The sequence below is a fragment of the Camelus ferus genome, chromosome 12 (assembly GCF_009834535.1).
Source record: "Camelus ferus isolate YT-003-E chromosome 12, BCGSAC_Cfer_1.0, whole genome shotgun sequence".
NCBI lineage: Eukaryota > Metazoa > Chordata > Mammalia > Artiodactyla > Camelidae > Camelus > Camelus ferus.
The window spans coordinates 39,380,039-39,406,776 of NC_045707.1; the positions used below are offsets into that span (position 1 = coordinate 39,380,039).

A 26,738-nucleotide genomic window follows, 5' to 3' on the forward strand; every position below is an offset into this window, starting at 1 on the left:
ATTGGCCTTCATTTATAGTCAGATTTTTGTCACCAAATTCCCAGAGAAATCTAATTTGAAAATAACCATGTTACTTTTCATTACCACTTACGACAACTAAATTACTTTATGGCTTAACATCTACAAATATACTGCTACAAGCAGTTATATTAATAACAACTTAATAAGATGATTTCTGATTAGAAAAGGCATAATTTTGAAAACAGATATATTTTAGGACTAAGAAAAACACAAATGGAAACAAATTTATTCACTGTTAGGTTTAAATGCAAACGACTAAGCTTCATCCCTTTTAATAATTAAATGTGGGAAATAAAACATTCTTAATCTAAATCATAAAATAAACATTTGGTCTGAAAAAATGTCGGCATACCTGGGAACATTATTGTTTGAATCTTCACTTTCATTTGCTAAGCCACCAAACAAATAGCATTTGTTACCATATAAAGAGAAGCTATGTCCAAGCCGAGGACAAGGAGGTAAACCAGAAGAAGGGGGATGGGGTTTCACTTTTTTCCATAACCAACGACTTGCCTAAAAAAGAGCATAAATAAACTCAGACAAAATCAGGAAAGTATTCCTATATAGTCAATAGTGTAACATCATACCAATACATTTTAATCCGAATCCAGTCAGGTTTCAAAAAGGTACTTTGGGGACAAATGACAAGTAAGCAGATAACTTCTGGAATCAAAATGAATGTTGCAATAGAAATTCAGTCTAGTCATTCATATTCACAGCTTTCCACAATGGCAAGCTAAGCTTATAAAAATAAACACTAGCAGTTCTAAAATATTTGTTGAAATGAAAAATTCAACATTATTTACAGCTTTAAGATTAAATGTAATTTATGTACTCTCACTTTTTGAAATTAGGTAATCCATGAATGGTATTTATTTTAACCTTTAAATAAGCAATAAAGATTATCTGAAACTATTTTTTAAAAAATTTTAAATGAACTGCTTGTAAATAGACATAATCCACCTACGTCTGCCAACTACCAGATACCCTCATGATTATAGCCCCAGGAATATATGCACAGTTCAGGAATAAAAGTTCAGAGCTGTCACAGAAGTCTCTGAGTCTGGTTTATTAGAGAGTCAAATTCAGAAAGGCTATTTGAAATTGTTACCCCTTTTGTATGTTTTGCCAGAAAAGAAAAAAAAAGTGATTATTAATGTGAGGGTAACAATTTCTATAACTAAGACAGAAGTTTTCAAAGGATGGTCTGGAGACCAAGAGCATTAGGTGGGAATTTGGTGAGACGCAAGTTGTGAGGCCCTACTACAGAGAATCTTGATTCAGAAACTCTGAGGGCAGGGGCCAGCAATCTGTGTTTTCACAAACCCTCCAGGTGCTTCTGCTGCGGGCTAAAGTTGAAAAACACTGCACTAAGATACAAAAGGCCAAACATATAACACGTACAATTGATGCTAAGTAACAGGTATCTTAACGTTACAAATGTTGCACTGGATACTGGAAAAAGACTTACATTAGAAACTTTGGCTAAAAAAAGTTTTCTTTGATGCTATAAAATGTGAAGCTCACACTATTTTAAGTATGTTAATGAAATATTTTGCAAAGAATTTCAAAGAATTATGAACACAATCGTTAATAAAGCTTCAGCTTGAGATAATAAACTTGAAAGACACTTACTTGTAACTCATATAACTCATTGCTGTATCTTCCATATTCAACCATTCCCCCAAACACTAATATTCTGGTACCATCACAGACAAATCCATGGGCAGCGCAGCCTGGAGGGATGTCTCCTCTAACAGCTGGTAGGAACCACTGATTTGTAACTAGTTGCCAAAATAAAATTAAAACCAATTATAAAAAACAGTTATAACAAACTATAAGTATGTACTTTTATATGTATCATCTATATCAGTGGTTATTGGGAATAATTTTGCCCCAAGGGACAAACAAAAAAATTTTGGTGTCATATCTGGTGGGGGGGGGGGGGAAGCTACTGGAAACTGGTGGGTAGATGCTAGGGATGCTGTCAAACATCTTTGTGAATACAGTGCAGCCCCCTACAACAAAGAAGTCTCCCTTTCAAGTGTTGATAGTGCTGCTGTTGAAAAACCCCGATCTATATAATTTAATTTCTCACAAAAATCCTACTTGGTGAGTATCATCCTCTCCAGTCTACAAGCGAAAAATCTGACACCTAGGTTTACTAACTTTAGCGCTGATTCTGGGCAACTGGCAAAGCAAAATTCAAACCAGGTCTAACTTATTCCAAAGCCAAGGTTTTTACATGACACTAAATTATTAACTAACTTTTAAACTTTTTATGCTGGGGTGTCAGGAGGAGGAGAAGGTGAAAAAATAAAATTCCCTCTACATCACCATTTTATTAATTTTTAAATGACACTAAGATTAAGTTGTTTGGTCAAAGAAAAGTTACTGATCATGACATAGACCCAAAATTCATTAATTAAACTTACACCAAGCAAACAGCTTTCTCATGATAGCTGGAGCATTTATAAGTGAAAAAAAATGAAATCCCAACCTCCTTTCTATTCCACGGAGGTACTCAAAAGCAGGGCTTCCCTGGCTGGGGGCATTGCTGATTTGCAGCGGCACTCAAGCTGACAGTACTCTTTCCGAGCGAGCGCTGCACTGATGAGCTTGGGCACACACACTCAGTCATGCAAAGACAGGCGCGGGTCTCACCCATGAACCACTTCGCCGTCAGTTAAGAGGGCTACCAATGGGGTAAAAATCTTGACTGCACCTGCCAGATACCGGGTTGTATTTGTGGTTTAAGTACTAGAAGGCCTCTCGCTTTTCCTCCTCATTCCCACTATATTCTCTTCCTCCCACGGAAGGAAGGAAGGAAGGCAAAGACAGGAAAGGCCCAGAAGAGCTTTGGTTTGGACTTGGTTTTTGACAGGGGCGGGATTTCGGGGCCCCGGAGTGGGCGAGACTTGGGGAAGAGGCCCAGGAGGGTGGAAACAGTCTCTCTAGCCTACGTCCGCCAGCAGGGCCGGAGCGGGGGGGTCCGGGACCGCCTGCCCGAGGGCCGGCGCGCCCCGCTCAGGGCCAGTTCTGCCCCGCGGATCCCGGGGAAATGGAGCTCCCGCCCAGGACACTGCGGGAACGGGGCCGCCCGGCCGAGCCGCGCTCCCCGCCACCCGCCAGTGGAGGCAGTGACCCGGCGGTGACAGCTGTCAGGGCCGCGGCCACCGCCTCGCCTCCCCTCCCCCTCCGCGGCTCCCACAGGCGGGGCCGAAGAACCGTCGCCGCGCCTACCCGTGTTGTAGACGTGCAGCTCGTCCGCGATGCCCTCGTTGCCCCCTCCAAAGATGATCATCAACTCCCGGATGGCCACCGCCCGGTGTCCGTGCCGGGCGCGGGGGACCGGCCCCGTGAAGGAGGAAACTCGCCTCCAGTTGAGGAGGCTGGGAGCCGCCATCTTCCCAACCCCCGCCCCTCTGCCCACAATGCACCGCGCCCGCTCCGGCGCCGCCGCTCCGGGGGAAGGGCGGGGACCCGTCTCCAGCTGTGCGCGGGGGTTGGGGGTGCTGCGTGGTGCGCGACGGCCCCGTGACCGCCGGCGTCCAGGGCAAGTCTGGAGGTCCGCGTAGAGCAGAGGAGTCCTGGCGAGGGAGCCCCGCCCCCGCCCAGACCCCTGGGCGACGTGGCTGGCCCCGGCACTCGGGGCAACGGATTTAAGGGTGGAAGGACATTGCTTACCGACCAAGTCTCCCCTCCCCACCCAGAGCCCCCCGTTTTGTATTTGCGGGAAAAGGTACAGCGTTTTCCTTTAAGACCACTTTAATTGAGCATCTAGGGCGTGCGGGCGAGTCAAACCCTGTGAACAATGATAACAGCGGGAGAAAAGCTCACGTAGAGGTTTTGAAGTGCCAGGAGCGCGGGGAGAGGAGAAGGAAGTCTGTCTCTGCATAGGGGGTGACGTGAGCCCCGAGGCGCGGAGGCGTTAAGGATGCCCGCCTAGGCGGGCGGGAGGGCGGGAGGGAGGGAGGGAGTCTGGACCACGACCGAGCTGCCGCGAGCGCTGAGTGCCCGCAGCCGCTAAGAACACCCGAGGGAAGATTGGCGCTAAGCCTGCAAAGGCAAATAGGGCAGATCAGGTTGGGGGCGGGGTGCCATGACAAGAAGTTTAGGAACGGTGAGCCGCGAAAGTTGTTTTGTTTAGGCAGGTGGGAGATTATATATAGATTTCTGTTTTATTACTCTCTAACCTTTGAGGGTCTTTCATTGGCAAGCAGTTTCCTCCTTACCTTAATTTTATGTTTCTCCCAACGATCCAGTGAAGTGGGTACTTTTATCTCCCTTTCGTGGATGGGGAAATGAGGCACGGAAAAGTAAAGTAATACTCTCACGGGCACACAGCAGAAAAGGATTGGGTCAGGATTCAAACGTAGAATTTCTGATTCCAGAGCCCCAGCCTCTAACCACTAGAGCATACTTACTCTGATCAGTCTTAAGTAACCCGTGCTGCCTTATGATCTGGTCCTACACAGAATCACACTCAAGAGTTACAAGTCCAGCAGGAAAAGGAAAAGAAAAAAAGAAAACAATTTAAATCCCTATCTCACTCTCTGAAGAAGGTATCAAAGACCAAATACACATAATGTAGACCAAGTTTTCTAAAGTTTATTTTTCTCCATCTTACTGTTTTCAATTTCTCTCATGTGCCTAGCTCATCCCCCCTCCCCTAACTCTCTCAAACCCAAGCATGCCTCTCCCACCTTCTCATTCATCTAAACTTCCTTTTGAGAGGTAATTCTCTCCCTTTTTAAAAGAAATTCTTACTATTCTTTCCAGCTCCTGCTCCTCAAGTTCTTACTCTCACTGATTAACGCCCCAATTTCATAATATGGTCAGAGAGAATTTGGAAAGGGAATGGGAAGATGACTGGGAACAAAGAAGGCTGTGAGCATGTGTGTATTGATATTTTTCTTGGTCATATACATAACATGGGCTCTTAAATATTTTGGTTATAAAATTTTTATGTATCTGAAACAACACTGGAAAAGTTGGTATAGAATAATGAGTTTTTCATAAAACTTAAAATATTTAAAGAACTCGGCTTTATTCTGAGAGTTTAGTGTTAAAATGTCTTAACTTTTATGAATGAGGCTGTAAGTAGATGGTTGTTGTTTGTTTTATTGGAGGTACTGGGGATTGAACCCAGGACTTCATGCGTGCTAAGCATGCACTCTAACACTGAACTATACTCTCCCCGTACCTTTTTTTTTTTTTTTTGATGTCCTATAGCAAAAGACCAATGACAGAATTAAAAGTTGCAACCCCAGTGTTGATATTCAAATTAAAAAACAAAGCAAAACTGGTGCATGGTATTCGAAAGGCTGAAAACCTCTGAACCAAGGAAAAGATGAAGGCAAATTATTAAGCGAAAGAGATTACAAGTTATAACTGGCTGCTTAGATCAGGAGCTTCAGCACAGTGGTGAAAGTCTGTATTTGTTTTCTTGGACTGCTGTAACAAAGTATCACAAAACTGATGGCTTAAAACTACAGAAATTTGTTGTCTCACCTTTAGTTCTAGAGGCTAGAAATTCAAAAAAGGTGTCAGCAGGGACATAACCCTCTGAAACCTGTAGGGGAGGATGCTTCCTTGCCTCTTTCTAGCTTAAGGTGGTGACCATCAATCCTAGACCTTCTTTGTAGCTGCATCACTCCAACCTCTGCTTCAGTCATCACATGGCGTAGTCCCTGTGTGTTTGTTTCTCTTCTAAGTTCAGCAGTCACATTGGATTAGGGCCCATCCTAGAACCTCATCTTAATTTGATTACACCTGCAAACACCTTATGTTCAAATAAAGTCACATTCACAGGTATTGGGCATTAAGATTCAGCATGTCTTTTGGGGGGACACAGTTTGATCCATGACAAGATGCTTAATCCAATAGGAAAGATATTTTACCAGAGCAGCTTTGATTCAACTTTGCTTAAGTGAGGAGTCTAAAATAGGTCCCCAATTCTTAAGAAAGCTACCTTCAATCTTTGAAACTTTGGAATGGAAGTTACCACCTAGGAGGAGAGTGGAGAAAGGGCAGAGAAGAGGGAGGCAGAATAGCGCCCTGAAGAAGCCAGTATTTAAGAGGCAAAGACAGAAGGAGGCACTCATGAACGAAATGGGGAACGAATAGCCAGAGCAGTCAAAAGGGAACTAGGTGAGATCAATGTCAAAGAAGCCCTGAGTGAAGGAGCTTTCACAGAGAGGAAGTGGTTATCACAGCCAAAAGCCATAAAGAGGTCAGATAAGAAGAAGAAGCAGTGTCTGCTGGATTTGCAAACTAGGAGGTTATTAATGGCCTAGATTAAAATACTCAGAGGAGTGGGAGGAGGGAAGCCACAGAAGATCGAAGAATGAACAACAAGCAAGGCAGCACAGATAACATGTGTAGTCTACTTTTTACAGAGACTCGCCCACGAAAGGAAAGAAAGAACAGTGGCTGGAGAAGAAAAATGGGTACAGGACAAGCTGTTCCTACTATTGTTCATGGATGAGACTTGAGCTTGACTGAGGGCCCAGAAGAAAGATCCAGTTGAAAAGGTAAGACTGAAGGAGGAATAGAGATGTCTTAGTCTGGGCTGCTGTAATTATTAGCTGCTGTTATTAGCTACAGACTAAGCAGCTAATAACCCACATACATTTATTTATCACAGCTCTGGAGGCTGGGAGTCCAAGATGAGAGTCCCAGCATAGTTGGGTTCTGATGAAGACCCTCTTACAGGTTGCAGACCACTGACTTCTGGCTGTTTCCTTACCTGGTGGAAGGGATGAGGCAGCTCCCTAGGTTCTCTTTTGTTAGGGCACTAATCCCGTTCATGAGGGCTCCACTCGCATGACCTAAGCACCAAAATACCAGAGGCCCTACCTCCTAACACCATCACATTGTTGGGGAGGATTTCAACATACAAATTTGGTCGGGGGTGGACACAAACATTTAGATCAGAGCAGGACAATATTTCATTTGGAAACGCTTTCTGTCATGAGTAGCAGAATATCCAACACAAAGTGGCTAGATTGTAAGGCTCTTAATTATCTTGCAAAATAAATTTAAAGTAGGTAGGTCCAGAGTTAGTTCAGCAATTCAGTGGTGTCAGGGTTCCAATTAGTGACTCTGAATTTCTCTTGACCCTTCCTTTGTGGTCGAAAGAAAGCTGTTGCAGCTCTGGACATTGTATCCTCACACAAACACGCCCAAAGGCATGAAGCAGGAAGATGGGCAGGATGGGGAAATAGAACTCTCCTTTTACAGGGAGGAAAAGCATTTTCCCCAGAAGACACCCAGCACACTTGCCCTTAGGTTTTGCTGGTCAGAATCGGACAGTTGGTGTATTAAGGTTACATTAGCTCTAGAGATGAAGTACCAAGATAATAATGGCTTTAAAAGTTTATATTTCTTTCAGGTAAATGAATTTTGGAAGCGACCATCTAAAGCCAAAGTGGCAGGTCTGTTTCGCCAAGTCTTCAAGCATTTGTAGGCTTTGTGGATTGGAATTCCTCTTTCCAGCGCATGACACAAGATGGCTACCCCAGCTCTAGCTACTGTATCTGCATTTTAGCCAGCAGGAAAGAGTAAGGGAATGTTCCTCTCTCCAGAACACATTTTGGAATTGTACCTATTATTTCTTACATCTCATAAGCCAATATTTAGTCAGAAGGCCACAACCAGTTGAAGGAAGTTTGAGAAATGTGGTTTTTATTTAGAATGACCAAGTGCCCAGCTAGCTAATTGTCAAGGTTCTGTTACAGAGGAAAACAAGAGGTCATCTTGCAGGCAGGTGGTGATAGGAGTCCAGGAAAGTGTTTGTTTGTTTGTTTGTTTGTTTGTTTGTTTGTTTTCAGCCTCACTAATGAGAAGCAAGCAAGGGAGAAGGTTGAAAATGAGAGTTGGTTGAGTTAATCAAGTAGGCCTGCTTCAGGGAGAGTTGAAATTTAATGGAGCAGGATCCTGGAGGATCAAGAAAGGATGGATTCAGAGGTACGTGTAGATTTACATGTGTACTAGGGTTCAATATATTCTATTTCTATATTATAGATTACATAAATATTTATCTTCTATAAAAATATAATAGAAAACAGAAACCTCTATTGGACAATGCTGCTCTAGCCCCTGGAAGTTATATTAGAGAAGGTACCTTCATCTCTCACCTCTTTCTCTCGTTTACTCCTGTCCCCACATATCAAACACCCATCAGTACATACCTGGGCTCACAGTATAGCCTTGGGGTTCAGACCATGCGATTTAGAATTCAGTATGCATAGCCATTTATGAGCTATGTGGTCTTGGTCCAATTATTTATTTCCTTTGAGCCTCAGATTCTTTGTCTATAAAATGGGGCTGATAATAGCATCTATTTCTTAGGGTTATTTTGAAGATCAAATGAGATCATGTATGTAAAGTATAGGCAGTCCTTGCTTTGCATGGGAGTGCTGTTCTATGAAAATGACCATGAAAGTTGAAACCCTGTGACGCGATCTTAATTCTCAATCAGAAAATTGCTGCTGTTCTGTTTGCAATCATTAAAATGTTTTGTTAATATATTTAAAACTCTCTTACTGTTGTTTTTTTTTAATTTTATTTTTTATTGAAGTGTAGTTGATTTACAATGTTAGTTTCAGGTGTACAGCAAAGCGATTCAGTTATACATACACATTCTTTTTAGATTCTTTTTCATTATAGTTTATTATAAGACATTGAATATAGACTGTTGGTTTTAAATATATTAAGAAATGAAAAAAAATAGTAGACCTAATATTTATTTGTTATACTGTAATTTAAAACATTGGAAGCATAGAAAATTAAATATTTAGGATTTTGTTTTGTTTTGTTTTTTAATACAACTCACGAAGAGTATCTGAGTGCTTATCTTCTTGTCACAAAACTTCCTTCAAGGAGTGAGCCTCTGTTATGTGCCTTGGCAAATTGTCATGCTCCTTTCTGAGTTTGGATCAGCTTCCCATAGTTTATCCTTTGCACTTTCAACATCGTGAAATATCTTTGAGAGTTGCTTTAATGTGAATTTTTTGCCCATGTCACTTCCTCTGGAGCATCTTCATCCTTCTCATCACAACCACTTTCCTTATTTATGTTCAGAAAGTCACCTTTCCTAGATTTCTCTGGCTGTATAGCTAGAGTTGAATAGTGACAGTGTCGTCCCACTGCCAGCTGTTTCTTCTCTACCTCCGTTTATTTTTGATTTGAACTTCACTCCCACCATTGTCACTTTTCGTTCCTTTGCTACACTTTTCTCTTTTTTTTTTTCCAGCATGTTTTTATCCTTTATTGGCATTTACAGGGATCCTTGTGAGTTCCCAGGTTAGACATCTAGTCTGCACCTCCTGCTGTGGCATCTTCTTATTCAGATCCCCAATGCTATACTTTTATCTTTGTTGGCCAGTTCTATTATCTATTTTTGTAAATATCACATGGGTTTATCACCAGGAATTAAGGAAACAACACAACGACATGCTCTTCTGTCTGTACATAAGCTGAGTAACAGCTATCCAGTGACCAAACACAGACAGTCAGAGAAGTGACACGATTGATCCCTGATCATGATGTGGATCTGTTATCTGCTTAGTCAGTTTGTGGACTGAAAACCCGGCAGTGAAGTTTGTAACTATCTAGTTACTCATAGTTGATATACTATGGTAACAGATTTGAACTGTATTGTTGGGGAACTGATGTTACTAAACTAAACTGTGGTAACTGAAATTTGTTCTGATTCTGTGCACAAAAGGCAAAAAAAACACAAAAGTACTGGGCTTTGCTTATGCATTGCCCGGCATGTAGTTAGCATTTAGTAAGTAGTAGATTGTTTTACTTCTATAATTGTCATCATTTTCATTATATTACTACTGTTTCTGCTCCTCCTAAGCTATAGGCCACTGGGGAGTCAGTCTGAGAGGGAGGGACTGGAGCTGAGAGGTGGCAGACAGTGCTGTGTTTTCAGCCAAGAGTGTAAATCGCCTTGTCCAAGGGATACCTTAATCTCAGTTGAGGACTTGGGCCAAGGGGTTATTGGCAGCAGTCTAAGAAGGGGTTTTGAGGAGTGCCAGCAGGTGGGCAGAGCACAACAGCAGAGAGCCTAGGCAGGCACCGTTCCCGAGATGAAGAGAGCAGATGGTGTCTGAGAGGTCTGTTCCCAGATCGCCGGGCTCCGGCCATGGCTAGAGCTGTGGCCAAGGTGTGGAGAGGGTAGCTGGCAAGAGCCAGGCAGGACTCCAAGCCAGGTAGAGCCTATACAAGTTACCAGAGCAAGGAACTGGTGCAAGAGTCAAGGAAGGAAACCAGTCATGTCATCTGGGAGAAAGGGACCCCAAGTGCAGAGAGTCAGGTGCAGGAGTAATTGCTGGACCTCAGGGGCTCCAGGGAAGAGCCAGAGCACCTCAGCTTCGAACAAGAAGATGACCTGTCATTGAGCCCTACGAGACAAAGAAAGGGAATTGAGACTCCTGTATTAGGATTTCCTGCCCTGTGTGGGTGATCTTGGAGCCCAGCCCTAGTTGATCAAGGCAATAAGTAGAGGCTTATCAGCCTGACCCAGTGCAGTGATTCACTGCTGCCACATAATGCTGCTTCCTTCCCTTCCAGTCACATTCATCAGCCTTAGGAGATTTTATCTAAGACTTTATCTACAAGGTAGTACACTCAGCCAAGGCAGGCCCATTGGGTAAGAAATGCTGAACGTTTGACTTTCAACTAATAAGAAATAAAATGGAATAATAATGATTCAGACATACGTTGTGTTGACTACTGCTACTACAAATCAAAAATGCGTATAGTTCACATAGGACTGCATTTGGGCGTATCACTGAAACCCGACCACAGTGACTTAGCCACATCCAGGTTTACTTTCCTCACGTAAGATGTTCCAAAAGTGGTCAGTTCAGGGCTGCTGTGGTGACTCCCAGTGCCACCAGGGACTTGGGTTTTTCCTATGTCCTTGCTCTGCCCTCCTTAACATTAACATGTGCAGGGCTGCTGAATCACACAATGCCAGAGAACCCTAGCCACATTGTACAAGGATAATTTCCTTTGGCTTATTCGGATCTATTCCCTCCTCTTCTTTAACTTGTTCAGTGCCCTGAAGCTGACCTAGATGTATTACATCACGTGAGCTCTCCTGCTGTCTGACTTCCAGTTGGGTTTGGCCAATGGGAAGCACCACCAACAGGAGATTATAAGGTTGGAGTAAGAACCCCCGTCCCTTTTGTGGGGGTCAGCAGAGGCTGCTCCTGTTAGGCGGACTTGTCCATGCAGCTACTGTCTCCCAGTCCTGGTAACCACTCCATACTCTTGTCCTCAGGACTGGAAGTGGTAATAGCCCCCTGCAGTTACTAACCCCAGGATACTGCACCATCTCTTAATCGTGTTTCCCTAGTACTGACTACACCTTTCCGGATGGTGCCTTTTTTCAGTCTCCACCATCAGCCCATTGGAGTGAGCCATCTGCGTCCTGCCAGGACCCTAACTGATTTTACACTGTAGTCCCTGCACACAGCCCGTGTAGCCATATGCAGCCACACAGTGTGGGCCTTTTATCCACAGAGCTGCGAGATGGCTACTCTACCTCCAGGCATTCGCGTTGGATTTCAGACAGGCGGAAAGGGCAAAAGGCACCAACAGCTCTTTGCCAGGAAAACAACAGCTTTCTAGGAAGTCGCAGACAGCCGACTTCTACTCACATGCCACTCTAGCTGCAGACCCTCTGAGAAGGTATTTTTAACTGGGCATTTGCTACCTCAAATGAAAAAGTGTTTCTATTTGAAGGGAAGGAGCAGAGAGGTTATTAAATAGGCTACCAGCAGTGTTTGCAACATCATATAACTCACTTGGACTTTTTAAAAAGAAGTTACCAGTAACTTACTGTTACAATTTCTTTGTCTAGTTCATACCTTGGGATGTCTTCATGCAACAACAATAATAATAACTTCCATGTACAGAGCCCTTACCGAGTGCTTTATGTGCATGATGTCTTTTAATCCCCAAGAGGCTGCCCCACTTTACAGATGAGGAAACTGAAGGTGAGATTTTCAGTAGTGTGTAAGTATAACATATGAGCTAACACCTAGGTCTGTCTGTCTGTCTTTCTCAGAGCCCATGCCAATAGCCACTGCACTTACCAGAGTGCCCCTTTTATCCTGTGTCTCTTTCTGGTTTCATTTCTTCTCCAGGGGAGAGAATCTGTGCATCTAAAGTAGGAATCAAAGTCATAGAAATAAGCCTCTTGCATCCTCAGTACATGGCCCAGCAGAAATACAGGAGAATCTGGAGTTGGAGACAGTAGGGGGTCAGGGAGAATGTGTACAAAGAGCAATGACAGAGAGATTTCGGTCCATATGGAAGTTAATATGAATAGCAAGTGGGATCTATGAAAACAACGTCTTTATTATTTCAATTCTAAGTCCCCTTCTGGTGTGCTTTGATTGTCATACCCTCTGAACTTCCTTATTTACCAGCTCTTACCCTGGGTCAGTCATTCTGCTAAGTGGATGAGAGATGCAAAGGAGGAGAAAACCCAATCTTTCAAGGAAACTGGACTGGCAGGAGTCAGTTTAGAGTGCTTTCCAACATGGTGCCTTGGGACATGTCTGAGGGACTGTCCCGTTGCTCCTGACAGCACATAATTCTGGAAGGGCAGTGTCAAGCCCTGAGCCAGGAAACGTTGCTATTTTTGCTTATGTGGGTACAGTGAGGACTGGTGCAGGAATACTTAGTGCACAGTACCCTGTGCTGCCACCAAACCTTCTGACTTCCTGCATGTAATCAATGTATAAAATGTATCTTTGCCACAACCAAAGAGAAACATTTTACAGCCATGTCTGTTAGCTAAAAAACTGAGTAGAGTTGTGATTTAAAACAGCTCACTGGGAGCCAAGGGAGAAGAGGAATAGCGTAATGTCGAGTCTGCTCCAAATAAAAATGACATACGTGCTGAATGGTGTGAGGGCTTTAGGATGGGAGTATATAAGAATGCTGCTAGAGCTTCCAGTAATTCTATACAGTGCCTGAATGCTGAAGGATGACCAAGCGAAGATATAACAGTGGATACAATTTAACCCTAGAGTTGCGGCCAAAAATCCTAGTATTTGAGACTCGCCTGAGGTAAGAAACAGTTTTAAAGCACCAAACAGGAATTCCAGTCCTGGCTTCATCACTAACTTGCTCAAAGCCTCCATGTGCTCCTTTGCAAATTGGGGCAAAAACATCTTCTCGACTTACCTAATGGGAATATTGTGCGAATAAAACACAATAAAAGATGTGAAAAAATTCCTTGTCGGTGTTCAAAGTTCTATACAAATGGAAGCTGTTCGGGATACTCCCACCCTCCAAGTTCAAGTCTGAAAAACTTCCACCAGATTCTTCAGAGCCGCACTGTTCAGTACAGGAGCCACTAGCCACACCCACTAGCCACACTGGCTGTGAGAACTTAAAGTGTGCCTAGTGCCACTGAGGAACTGAATTTTATGTTTTACTTAATCAGTTTAAACTGAATTGTAAAACTGACTTGCAGTTCGGTTATTGGAAAATTGCAGAATGTTTGGAGCAACTTGAGTATGCGAATCTACTTTTTAAAATGCAAATTTTATGAAACCTAAATACATATCAATTGTTCCTGATGAAATTTAGTGTTGAAATTGAGATGTGCTGCAAGTGTAAAGTATATGCCAGATTTTAAAGAGTTCGTACCAAAAAAAGTATAAAATGTCTTGTTAATAATGTTTTATATTGATTACATGTTGAAATATTATTTTTATATATATTGGTTTAAATAAAATATATATCATTAAAATTAATTTACCTCTTTGTACTTAAAGTGACTCCTATCTAACTTTAAATTACAATGTGGTTTGCATTGTATTTCTTTTGGGGAGTACCACTTTAGAAGGTGGCAGTGAGTAGAGGCAAACTCATTTCCTTATAGGATCTAGGGAGAGAGGCTGTTGCAGGAATAAATTTCATGATCCCTGGCAGGGTGCTGGCACCATTTCCTGGGTTTCTGAGAATCAATGGCAGAGACACAGAACAGCCCAGAGCTGGGTGGGGTTGATTCTCCGCGTGATTCCTTTCCACGTTCAGGCACAAAACACACCATCTTGAAACCTCTATCACTGCCTTGGTAGAATGAGACAATGGCTCTTACGTGGATTGTGATTTGGGGACAACAGCATTTTAATGACTAGGGCATTTCAGGAGAAGCTAGTGGCCATGAAGATTTTCTTAAAATCAGTATGAACTTAATTTTTTTCACTTCTGCTCTTTCAAAGTTTACCTGGACCCAACGTGTGATAGAAATACACCCTCCAAGAATTTGCTTTTCTCCAGTTTTGAATCTTTTCTTCCAGAGCAGCCTTGTTTTCGAAATGATTTGCAGGCTGCCAGAGGAGGACGCAAGAGGAAGTCTGGCCCTTTGGAGCCCGCCTGCCAAGCACATCTGGAAGTGGTTTCAGGGGCCGCCTCACTTGGCCAGCATAACGCCTGGATTCCCAGCTGCTTGGAGCAGGGGTGGAAGAAACCTGAGCCGCTCCAAAGTCGACGCAAGCAAGGTGGGGGGGAGGGTCTGGTGGGGGAGAAAGACTTTTGGAAACGTAATATTGGCCTTGAGGCTCTCCAGCCCTTTGGGATTTCCAATGGGATCTTAGAAGCAGCTGGAGCAGCGTGAAGGGCAGCAGCCACGATTTGAACGCTCTGCCCTGCAGCTCTTCTGGACCAAGGAGCCCAGAGACGTGCCCTCACCGCTTACCAGGTAAACAGAAATTTACAACAGTGTGACAGCCTTTCTATTTCACTCTGGCCCGCCTGCAGCTGTCCTTTATTTGCTATAGACTCAAGAAAGTAAATCAGAGGTGGTCAGTCCCACACAAACTGCCTTCAGGAGCCCACAGCTGATTTTTGTAGCATGTCAGTGGAACCATCTTTTTTTTTTTCCCCTTGTAGCAAATCCAGAATACTCAATGCGCAAATTTTTCACATCCTGGATTGCTTTTCCAGACCTGGGATCATTTCTCCCCTCCCCCAACCCCCAGGTAGTGTGATTTTCTATTTTCATCATATTTTAAGTATGGAAATCAGCGGTTAGCTCAGACTGGATAAATGTGAGCATTTAACGCAGGCATGTTTCTGAGCCATGAAATATTTAATTGAGCTGTGATTCATGTTTTCGGAATCTGTCCTAGGTAGCTGTTCTGAGGGCCCCAATTCCCCCAAAAAGAACTGGCAGTTGTATGAAATCTAAATGAAGCTTATTGTAAATACAGTAGTCATAGTGTTTGGGTTGAAAATGCTTTTTAACATTCAAAAATGTCTTCTTATGTTCACTTTATGAGCAAGTGTAATACACTGGATAAGCCTGATACAGCCTGATATATAACTTATGACTTAAGTTAAGAGGGGATAGTTTAAAAGTAAAAAGACAGAGGGGAAGAAAATATGATACTTAAACATCTGAATGTGCTGCAAAAAAAAGGCGGTCCTCTAGCTGTTTGGCCCTGTGCAGCCAAATATCCCAAGTGGCATTGTTTTATTTGTTTTGTCTTTTCCTCGGAATGTTTTGGTGTTGCATTTGTATACAATATCCTTTGTGTGTCGTGCAATGGAATGCCAGGACTCCATCTTACTCAGCTAGAAGTAGGGCAGGGCAGTGCTGGGAACATGGGCTCTGGGGTCCAACTCACAAAGGTGAATTTATGCACTGCCACTTATAATCTTTATAAGCTTTGACTCTGGGTAAGTTATTTAACTTGTCTGTGACTCTACATCCTCATCTGTAAAATGGGAATTAAGTGACATCATGTGTCTAAAGGATATAATGCAGGATCTGCCAAGTAGTCAGACCCTCAGGGAAGGTAAGCTTCTCTGGTGGTGCGGACGATGACAATAGTAATGGTGAAAGTGACCACACATCCAGCCCAGCTTTTGACATGCTGTTCCCTCCGACAGTCCAATTGTGTAAGTGTTCCTCACATCCTTACAAGTTGTCTCTCCAGGGCCCTGCTTCCTTCCTTCTCCTCTTCACACACCTCTTTCTTTTTTCTACTCTTTAGTTCTTCTCTGTTCTGCCTCTTTCCTTGTCGAGAAAAAGCATGCTCATGCAGCCATAGCGCTCACAGTTTTCATTCCTGGTTCCCAGGGAGCATGATTCTAAAGACTTCTTTTGTTTCAGCATTTGTCAAAGAATGTTCTGAAGAAGATAGCTCCATAGACAAAAGACATTCTCTAAGCCCTGTCTCTCTCGCAGCCCTCTCAAGGCTTGATGGCTTTTTAAAGGTCCTGAGAAGTCCCGCAGAAGCAAAATCTGCTTGTTTGTTTAACCCAGTGGTTCCCAGTTGACCCCTGAGCCATGTTATCGAGCCATGTTATCACATCACACAGATTAACATATGATATCACTCTGCAATATCCTATTTTGGCCACGTCTATTTTCATACTGTTTCTTCTTATGGACATCCTACTTCATATCTTCCCTGGCAAACACCCAAGAGGACATCTTCTTCCTTCCCTAGTTAAGAACAGAGAATTGATCATGTGTGCCATATTGATATGTAGAAAGTCTGGCCTAAGGTGAACAGCAGGGATCAGCAAACATTTCCTACAAAGGGCCAGATACATGGCTTTGCAGGCCATATGGTCTTCATTGCAACAATTCAGATCTGCTGAAGTAGAGTAGATATGACCATGGAAAAAACATCAAAGAATAAGCCTGGCTATGTTCCTACAAAACTTTGTTTATAAAAACCTTTGGTGCAGGAGTTGGCCATGGTTAGTTGACACCTGGTCTACAGCCATGTTGTGAAAGAACACCTCAGTCCCACACAGGAGAAAGCAAGATGGATCCTCCACAAACAGAAGACACCCTCCCTCAGCTTCCCTGTCCTGTGTATTCTAGTGAATCTGGAGTAAGCCTTTTCCATGCTAGAGCAAAAAGTAAAAAGGCCAGAGGTGTTTTGTTGGAGGCTAAATTCCTGAGTCCTGGTTTTGTTCTTCTTTCTCTTATTGTCAAGTGACCCTATGCTCCTGTCCTGTTCATGACTCTCTCCTGCCTGGTTGAAGATGAAGTGCTCTATTAAATGTGTGTTACGCATGTGTGAACTTCAGGCTGCAAGTCTTACAGAGTTATGTGAAATCATAGAGCTTCTGTCAGTTGCTTGACCATCATGAGAACAATCAGCAGTGGAAAGTAGGTGGCTATAGTAGCTTGTAGGGTGATCAAGAGCATGATCTCAGAGCCAGACTGCCTGGGTGTGCATTCTGCCTCTGCCACTCACTAGGTGTGTCACTCTTGGCAGGTCTTTTAACCTTTCTGAACTTCAGTTTCTTCATCAGTATATTGGGGATAATAATCTGATAGGTTTGTTGTGCATATCAAATTAATTAATTTATATATATATATAAAGTTCTTAGAAAAATGGCTCATAGAAGTTACAGTGTAAGTGTTTCCTATTATCATTGTAATATAGCATTTAATTTAATCTGCAGAACAATCCCATTTTACAGATCGGGTTTTGTAAATTGCCCAAGATTACACAGTAAGAAATGAGGCAGAACAAGGTTTCAAAGTCAATTCTGTCCAGTGGCAAACCCCATATTTCCAGATTTAAGTCATTCAACGGTACTTTTTGGGAGCCCTCTCTTTTATCTTCCTTTGAATTCCCAGGTTCTTTCTTGTTCCTCCTTACCTGATCCCATGGCAGACATGATTAATCAATTACAATTACATTTCTTTCTTTCTTTCTTTCTTCCTTCCTATCTTTCTTTCTTTCGAGTCTGGTGGTGGTTTTCGACTCCTTCTCAGTTTAGCAGTACTGAAAGCTCCTACCAACTGATTAGAGTTGGCATGTAAAATAAATCTTAGGGGCTGATTTTTAGAATACTTTTCTGGAGTCCTTCCCACTTTTGTCTTTTCTTCCAAGGCAGAGCTAATTCCCTTAGCCGCTGCCAGGTCTTAAGACATTCTTTCCAGATTTGGGCACAGGCCCAAACTCTTTGGCATTTGGTAAAACAGCTCCTCATGCAAGGTCTTCAGGGGCCTTTTTTAAAACCTAGCGGACACTTCTCTGGTCCAGACCAACTCTCTAAGCTCTCCTTTTCTTCCAGTCACAGGCCTTAGGACCACTCCTCTTTGAGGCTCCCTCCATCCGTTGCCCTGCTTAGGGATTTCCTCTTTCCAACACTGGCTGCTAGGTGAGCCCCCCCTCCCCCAGCTCCTATGGGCTCTTTTTAAAAAATATTTTATTTTAGTTTTAGTTTATTTAATTTTTTTCAGGGGGGTAATTAGGTTTATTTATTTATTTAAATGGAGGTACTGGGGATTGAATCCAGGACCTTGTGCATGCTAAGCATGTGCTCTACCACTGGGCTATACCCTCCTCCCTAGGCCTATGGGCTCTTAATGCTAAAGGCTTGATTATTTATTACAGGAAAAGCACAACACAGAAATCATTCAGCCTAGGAAAGCTTACAGAGGTGCAGGGGACACAATTCTCCTTGTTGTTATGTTAAGAGAAAGGCCAATAAGAAAACAGAGCCCTCTGTCTTCATTCCTGGAGTGGGACCATCAACCTGGCTTTCCCCTCCTTCTGGCTTTCTTCCTTATTGAAGGTATGCTGACCCCTTTTTTCCTGGGATTGAAGAACAGAGCAACAGGAGCCCTTTCTCCCTCTCTCCTGTTTCTCCGTCATTCATTCCACACACATTTATTGAGGCACACAGGGTGGGCAAGCCACAGTCCCTGTCCTCTGTCATCTCATGGTTTAGTGGAAGAGACAGCCACAGCCATATTAGAACCCAGTGTTTTGAGTGCGGGGATAGGCATCGCAGTGGAGATCAGAGGAGAACCCAGGCAAGGTAGTTACGTAAGGCTTCCTGAAGGAGGAGGAGGAGTCCTTAAAGCACAAGGAGCAATTTGCTGGGGAAAGAGCAGGGGAAAGGACATCCCAGGCAGAGGGGACTGCTTAAACTGAAGTCCAGAGACAAGAAAAGCATAGTCTTGGGTGTGGAGGACAGCGGAGGGCTGGAGACGAACCTTCAAGCAGTAGAGCTTGGACAGAAGGCATGGCCCAGAGGGCCCATGGGAATCTTAAGCTCCAGCCTTAACCTTTTGGTACTGGATTTCCCAGTGAAGGGCTTTAGAGGGGAAAAGGACACTCAGAGTAGTGTTTTAAATCAGTCATTAGAATTCTACAAGACAATTGGCTTGTGTTCTTCCAAAAAATTTTCATGAAAAATAAAAAGGCAGTGTGGGTAGGGTGGGACTGATCAAGAGTAAAAGAAACTAAAGCTATGACAACCAAACTATAGAAAACAATGTTGGAATAATGGGGGAATTTGAATCCTAGAGGCAGGAAGGCCATGTGGGACGTTATTGAATGAGATGAGGCAAGGTAGAAAGGAGGTGGATTAACAAACACTTAGATGGACCTAAAGATGATCACATTAAGTGAAGGAAGTCAGACAGAGAAAGACAAATATCATATGATATCACTTATACGTGGAATCTAAAAAAAAAAAAAAAAAAAAAAAAAGATAAAAATGAATTTATTTACAAACCAGAAACAGACTCACAGACATAGGAAACAAACGTATGATTACCAAAGGGGAAAGGAGGGGAGGGATAAATAAGGAATTTGGGATTAACATACACACACACACACACACACACACACACACACACACACACACACACACACACGGACCTACTGTATAGCACAGGGAACTATATTCAATATCCTGTAATAACCTATAATGGAGAATCTGAAAAAGAATGGATACATATATGTATAACTGAATCACTTTGCTGTATACCTGAAATAACTATACTTCAATTAAAAAAAGTTAAAAAGGAAACACTTAGGAGGAGAAACTGTGTGAATCAGTGACTGACTGGATGAGGGGCTGGGAGGAAGCAACTGAAGAGGATGCTCAGAGAACACTGAAGAGGGATTTCTGTGGGGCAGGTGCTGATTTCAGTTGTGAACAGATGAGGTTTGAGGTGCTTGTGCAGCTTCCTGGAGGAGAAGGTCACGTGTTCATCCCTCTAGTCTGTAAATATTTTTGAGGGTTTCTATCTCCAGGTACTTGTGCTGGCTATTTGGCAATGAACAAAACAGACAAAATTCCCTGCCTTCATGGAGCTTATAGTCTATCACTGGGAGGGTACAGGAAAACCAGAGAAATGGGCAGTATGTGGGGTGGTGGTCATTGCTGAGGAAAAGTAGTAGATGTATTGCTGGGGCTAGGGGGTTTTGACTGAGTCCAGGGAAGTGAAGGAGCGAGCCACATAGATATCTGGTGGGACTGTTCCAGGTGAAGGGAACAGCATTCCAGGGGAAGGGAACAAGTGTAAAAGGCTCTGAGGCAGGAGAATGTCTGGCAGGGAGGCCAGTGTGATCGGGCGAGATCTTGTAGGACACAAAAAGGACTTTGGCTTTTACTCTGAGAGAAATAGGGAGGCCTTGGGGAATTCTGAACAGAAAACAACATACTCTGACTCCTGTCTTAACAGGCTCTCTCTGACTGCTTTGTTGAAAGTCAGCTAAAAGGAGACAGGCAGAATCATCCAGGCAAAGGATGATGGTGATCAGGCCAGGGTAGAGGCTGTACAGGTGGCGAAAATTCTGGATATGTGTTGAAGGTGGAGCTGACAAGGTTTGTTGTCAGTTCATCTGTAGGAAATGAAACAGAGAGGGGTCAAGGATAACACCAAGTTTATTTTTGCCAAAGCAGTTAGAAAAATGGGGTTGCCATTAACTGAGTCAGGGAAGATGATAGGAGGTGCCTGTTTGGGGGAAAATGTCAGGAGCTCAGTTTTGGACAAATGATGCCTTCAAGTGGAGACACTAAGTGGACAGTTGGCTTTAGGAGTCTGGAGTCCACATGAGAGATCTGGGTTGGAGACAGTAATTCGGGAGTTGTTGGCATTGAAATGGTGTTTTACGCCATGAGACAGAAGGAGACCTAGTAAGGAGAGAGTTTAGAGAGAGAAGAGAAATCAAGAACTGAGTCCTGAAGTGTTATGCCATTTAGAAGTTCCAGAGAAGGGGCAGCAGCCAAAGAGACTGAGGTGAACAGTCACAAAGGTGGTGGGGAAGCAGGTGAGCGTGGAGCCCCACAGGCCACGTGCACAGGAGAGAGCCGGCAGGTGGTCTGCACCTCTCATGGGCCCAGGCCTTGCCCTCACAGCAGTGAGTCCTGTGGTGCATTTCCTCGCAGGCCAGAACCACGTTAACCCAGAAGATGCTCTTCCTGACTCTGCTCTAGACGGTCCAGTTGCCCTCGGCCCCACATCTCCGCTTCTTATTCTGTGTGTTCTTAAGATATCCTGCAGCCATTCCCTCCAGCTCTCATCCCCGCCTTCCTCCATCACTATTCTACCCCTTTCCAGCCCTGATCCCTCTACCAGATCCACACAATCAGCTCCCATCTAGAAGCTGCAGGTGTTTCTTGTGCACCTACTCAATCCATCAGAATGCTTTTGGCTGCAAGTGCTGGAAACACCAATTTACAGCCGCTTTAAGAGGAAGTGCCACCATCAGAGGTGAGATGAAATTGTGAAGAGGATGAGAAGGATGCCAGTCAGGCATGCTGAATCTTTATACGGTTTCAAATTTAAAAAAAGAAAAAGGAGGTAAAACAGGCTCTCTGTTAGAAGTGCATGCTTCTCAAGGACTCCTCTTTGCCTTGTATTCTAAAAGCGCCTTAGGAGGTTACCTACAAGAATCTGCTTTAGGAATTTCACTCCTGGCTCACCACTGCTGTACCTTACAACTCCATGTGCCATATTTGCTTCCTGGAGCATCTTATATTATCTTAAAGAGACTTTAGGGTTGGCAACCTGCTGGGCAGGGCAGAGATGAGCCTCCTTCTCAGATGAGGCAGCACTTACATTTCTCTGATTCTGGCATGATCTCAGCAGTTAGAGTAACCAAGTACTAGAGGGGAGAGCAGCTTCCCCAGGAGTTGTGAAATTTCATCAGCATACAGTGACATCTATTACCTGCAGCCCACCTCACCTGCCTCTGGGGTAGCCAGATTGGCCCTTCAAGAGCTCCAGAACCTTGTGGTTAAAGAGCATCAGTTTTGAAATCTGAGAGCCCTAACATCAAATCCTTGCTCTCCCATTTACTAGCTGTGTGATTTTGAGCAAATTACTGATCCTCTCTGAGCTGCAATTTCCTCATTTGAAAAATTGAGATAGTAGTATATCCATTTGAAAGGTGTTTGTTGTAAGAATTAAAGAAGATAAGGTACCTAAATGGTCAGCATAGAGCTGAATGCAAATTAAGCTATCAATAAATGGTAGCTATTATTATTACCTAGCCCTGTGCAAACTTTTCCCTATATGTGCACACCATTCTGGCCATAAGGAATGTATTTGTAAGGACTCTTGTTTTCAAGAAATTGAACCTCATTTCAAAGCAGTTTAAGGAAAAGAGAGGAATTTATTGGCGTGGCTGACTGGGATCTCCAGGGAGGAACTGGCCTCTGAGACTTGGAGCTCAGAGCCTCCCGGTCTTCCCCTCATTCTCTCCTGTAGTACTAGATAGTCTTTGGAAGGGAGCAGACATGTGGCCAAAGACCATTCTAGGCTGGCATCACCCCCAAAAGTTAGCTGAATGCGTATCATCTAAAATAGCAAAGGGACAAAAAAGTACCTGAAACCAATCTCAGAAGGACCATAACATTACTTACTTTTTGACTCAATTCTTTCCCAAGTGCAGGAGGGGAAAAGGAGAAGGGCCATTGCAGATGCGCTCAGAGCTCCTGGGTATGCAGTCTATATCCTGGGAAAATGAAAGGGACATTGTAGCTGGTTGTTTACAATGAGTTAAAGGCTTGAATCAAGTCCCGGTTGAAGAATTTCCCTAGATCACTGCCAACACGTTCTCCAACACTTTGGTTCATAAAGAGACCCTGGGGTACTATGATATGCTGCCTTTCCTGATTGCATCCTCTGGGCTGTCTCTGTCATGTTGCTAATTTCTAAAGGTTATTTTTCTCTGTTTGCTAACTGCTGCCTCTGGTCAGAAGTCAAGTTGAGAAGTACCTTTGAAGGACTGCAATTAAGAAGGATCAATTTAATTTTAAAATAAACTTTGAGTTCTCAAGACAGATTATTATTAATGGCAAATTAACTTTTTTTTTTTAAAGATAAAAGAAATCGGTTTCCTGCTCCTGGGGTGATTGTCAAAATGCCTCAAAGAAGTGAATGAATATGTGAAAAAATTTAATTTTAGATTTCCAAACTAAAATGAATTTTGTAACCTAAAATTCGTTTGTAATGGTTAAACTTCATTTTGTCATTAAACTTGCCCAATTTTCCTATCCTTCTCTTAATGCCCACTGCTTCTTCTAATAAATATATAAGGTATTGTGATAGGCATATGGATAAATTATAAGCTGGGACAACAACCAGGTAACAGCTATAACAGATACATTTTGAGAACAGACAGTTTGTTAGCTCTCTTGGATTTTCAGAGCACTAATTGAATACTGCAGAATATTGTGAAAGATTTGAATTTGGGGAAATGTTTGGTTGAAACTTTTTCATGTCATATCAGCCCTTTTCTTGCCTCCTTAAGCCTGGTGCTACTTTGAGAACATTGCTGAATCTTTATTTGATAATATAACTTACTTTTTGCTACTGCTTGCTATCCAGATTTATAATTCTTCTTGTAGAAGGTGGAGGAGAGAATCTAAAACCTTCTTTGGGATACACATCATTCTCTACATTCAAACTCTTTGATAAATCAGAAGTCTCCCTTTGGATGCCCTGAAATTGGAATGAAACATTAAAGCACTTTCTAATTATAGAAGTTCACAATAAGAAATTTATGGAAATACAGGACACTAAGAGGAAATTACCTTGTCAACATGTATCAGATGTCTTGGCAGAAAAATAGTTGTCATGAGGCCAGTTCTTTATTCTCTGACGAAGTAGTGGGCCTCCTCCGTGGAGAGATGTTCCTGGGACACGTCTAGTTGGTAGGCCTCTTGGAGTTTGCTCTGACTTTGTCTCGGGCAAAAAAGGTAAAAAGTTGGTCTGGTAGAAGATGAGAATGGCTGATGGTGTGACAGTAACTCTTGTTGCTTATCAGAATATAATGTGCCGTGTGTGTGTGTGTGTGTGTGTGTGTGTGTGTTTAGAATCTCCTGTGCTCAACGGTTTATTTGTTTGAATAGATAATACATGCACATGACTTGACATTCTGTGGGCACCAAGGCTGCTGTTTACTAGTCAGAACACACTCGTGGGACATCAGTCATCCCTGTTTCAGTTGATTGATGCTGAGAGCCATACTGGTTACTAAATACGTCCAGTATAAGTCCTGTAAGAATATCAAGTGACAAGTCCCCCTCCGTTTTGTGTCCTGGACCCTTTTCTTATTTTTTTAATGTTTAATATAGAAGAAGAACGGCTTTTCAACCTGGTCTGCATAAAGTTGTGAAATATGGGTATTTTAATCACTTCCGGCAGTGGATAGCAATACAAAACAGGAAAATCTTACCCCAATTCTGTCTCTGGCATCTCTCCAGCCTTCCTGTGAGGGCTTTCTTTTCCATTTGTGCTCCTCACCCCTGGCAGTCACCTTGAGAGTCAGCCTGCTCCTCTCTCACTATTTGTGTGGGACCAGTTGTTCATTGTGTAGTTCAGTCCCCTGAGGAATCACACCAGAGGCCTGGGGCTGTGAAAAGCCACAGCACAAACGTGGCAGATCTTCCCAAAGCAGCAGTTTTTCCAGATGGTAAAACATCACTTTTCTATGCCATCATAACCCAGATGTAAGTTGAATCAACCTACCCCCAGGATTCTGATCTTTAACGTAGGGTGCACAGGCACTCCAGACATCGACGGATACATTTCATTTTCTCATGCACTTCGATAAGAAAAAAATCACATCTTGATTTTTACTAACCTCTAATTGAATTTGAGCATTTCCTTCAATTGTGGCAACAAATCACAGAAGTAATGGTGGTACCTGTGACTTCATCATCAGTAGAAATCAGATGTTTCCATATTACATTGCAGTTGTTACTTAAATGAAGACAAAGGCTGATGGAGGAGGTTACATGCATTTAAAATAAAATCCATGCTCCTTTACTCCTTGGAGACACCGCAGTTTGTCTCTACCTCCTCCAGCCAGTCTCTCCCTTAGTCTACTGTGTTCCAGCCACATTGAACTTACTGCGGTACTTAGAATCCTCAGCCTCAGGGCCTTTGCACTTGCTGCTCCCTTTGCCTGGGATGCTTTTCTGCGTTCTCTCCACTGGCTCCTGCTCTTTCTTCTGATTGAATGCTGTCTCTTCAGTGAGGCTTTTCCTGATGTCTCTTTAAGATACCTTTCTATCTCTGTTCACCTTTGTCCCAACATCTCTGCTGTTTCCTTCGTATCACTTACCATAATCTAATTATTTTATTGCTTACATTTTAATGTCTGTTCTCCCCACTGAAAACAGCTCCATGGAGATAGGGACTGGGAACTGATTTGTTCATTGGTGCATCCCCAGTGCATAGCACAGTGCTGGGCTTTTAGTAGGATCTCAATAAATATTTACCAAATGGATGATTGAATGGAATGTAAGCTGTGCCCTTCTCAGGGTGGTTTTATTTTCACAAGGGATTCCTAAAGATGTAGAAGCTTCCTTATCAAAGGAATGAAGTTATGATAGCAGGAAAAAAGGCAAGGGATTGGTATTTTAGATCAAGGAACCCTTCTTGTGTGACATTTCCTCCAGTTAGTGCCATCTGATCAACTAACCCAGAGGGTTGACAGGGCTGTTTCTAGAGAAGGCAAAAGATGACCCTTTGGGGGCCTTTGTGTGCTTTGTACAGCTGGAGAAATCAATTTGAAATGGTGAGCTCTACATTCAAGAACTATCTAGTTACCAAAACTCTAGATTCAGAAAGTTAAGAATAATTGTAAAATTGGCCACGTATCAAATGGTCAAAGGCATCGTCCTTAGTAATTGTATTATGACTTTTGGGTTGATTCTCTTTTAAACATAATTTTATTCTTTATCCACAGGTCACAGTTTTTATCCACGTGAACACACATGGCTTTATTACGAAAAAGTAAGATTATAAACTTTTGAAAATTACGATTAAAAATAGACATTTTGGAGGATTGTTTTGATGCTGGGTCTTGGGGTTTTTTTCAGATCTTCTTTGCTCTTCATGGATAGTTTTCCCACAGACAGTTCTTGGCATTGGCACATTAGGATGATTCCCATAGAAAGTTGTTAAGTGTTTTGTTCAGAGTGAATTTTTCGTGAGAGGAGTCAGATGCTTCCATAAGAGTTGTAAATATGATTTATTTTTTCATTGTAAATAAATATTCATGTTTCTGTCTCATTTAGCATTTGTAATTTTGTGTTCTTATTCTTAAAGAATCATCTCAAGTTATGTCATCTTCAGACCCCATCAAAATCTGGATTTGCATCTGATTTTATATCCAGTTGTTTGTGAATCTAGGGGACAAATAATAACCTAACTGTATTACTATTACCCTCAGGGTAGAGGAGCCTAATGTAGCAGATCAAAAGACATCTGCTACATTCAGTTAGATTTGAATTTCTAGTAAACTATGAATAATTTTTTAGTATTAGGTATATCCCAAATATTGCATGGGACATACTTTTACTAAAAAAGGGTCAGATGGTAATAGACATTGGGCTGCTTCCCCGAACTGGCTGTGGGAAGTGAATGTTAATCAGTTGTATTGATA

The 26,738-nt window shown here is 42.7% G+C and overlaps 3 protein-coding genes across 8 annotated transcripts in view; 1 reads left to right on the top strand and 2 right to left on the bottom strand.

The window, feature by feature from the left end:
- The window catches only part of HCFC2 (host cell factor C2), a 41,719-nt gene extending 38,253 nt beyond the window's left edge, over window positions 1-3,466 (bottom strand). The window contains exons 1-3 of one of the 2 annotated variants that reach the window (XM_032493457.1): window positions 3,265-3,465; window positions 1,657-1,805; window positions 374-534 (exon numbers count right to left, since the gene is read on the bottom strand). In XM_032493457.1, the coding sequence (XP_032349348.1) occupies window positions 374-534; window positions 1,657-1,805; window positions 3,265-3,427 (473 nt within the window). In that variant the 5' untranslated portion in view covers window positions 3,428-3,465. Of the gene's footprint in view, window positions 1-373; window positions 535-1,656; window positions 1,806-3,264 lie in introns of both variants that reach the window. The other variant, XM_032493458.1, reaches the window with a different exon arrangement.
- Window positions 3,467-3,496: 30 nt separating this feature from the next.
- The window catches only part of GLT8D2 (glycosyltransferase 8 domain containing 2), a 38,170-nt gene continuing 14,928 nt past the window's right edge, over window positions 3,497-26,738 (top strand). Inside the window, exons 1-6 of one of the 4 annotated variants that reach the window (XM_032493466.1) lie at window positions 3,497-3,763; window positions 6,423-6,557; window positions 7,418-7,992; window positions 11,906-12,041; window positions 14,286-14,764; window positions 26,040-26,086. In XM_032493466.1, the coding sequence (XP_032349357.1) occupies window positions 26,068-26,086 (19 nt within the window). In that variant the 5' untranslated portion in view covers window positions 3,497-3,763; window positions 6,423-6,557; window positions 7,418-7,992; ... (1 more) ...; window positions 14,286-14,764; window positions 26,040-26,067. Of the gene's footprint in view, window positions 3,764-6,422; window positions 7,993-11,905; window positions 12,042-14,285; window positions 14,765-26,039; window positions 26,087-26,738 lie in introns of all 4 variants that reach the window. The other 3 variants (XM_032493470.1, XM_032493467.1, XM_032493469.1) reach the window with 3 other exon arrangements.
- TDG (thymine DNA glycosylase) overlaps window positions 10,306-26,738 on the bottom strand; it is a 48,060-nt gene continuing 31,627 nt past the window's right edge. The window contains exons 10-14 of one of the 2 annotated variants that reach the window (XR_004324679.1): window positions 23,878-24,698; window positions 23,648-23,785; window positions 22,705-22,796; window positions 12,141-12,209; window positions 10,306-10,439 (exon numbers count right to left, since the gene is read on the bottom strand). The gene's annotated coding sequence lies outside the window, so the exon portion shown is untranslated. Of the gene's footprint in view, window positions 10,440-12,140; window positions 12,210-20,511; window positions 20,679-22,704; window positions 22,797-23,647; window positions 23,786-23,877; window positions 24,699-26,738 lie in introns of those variants that run through there. The other variant, XR_004324678.1, reaches the window with a different exon arrangement.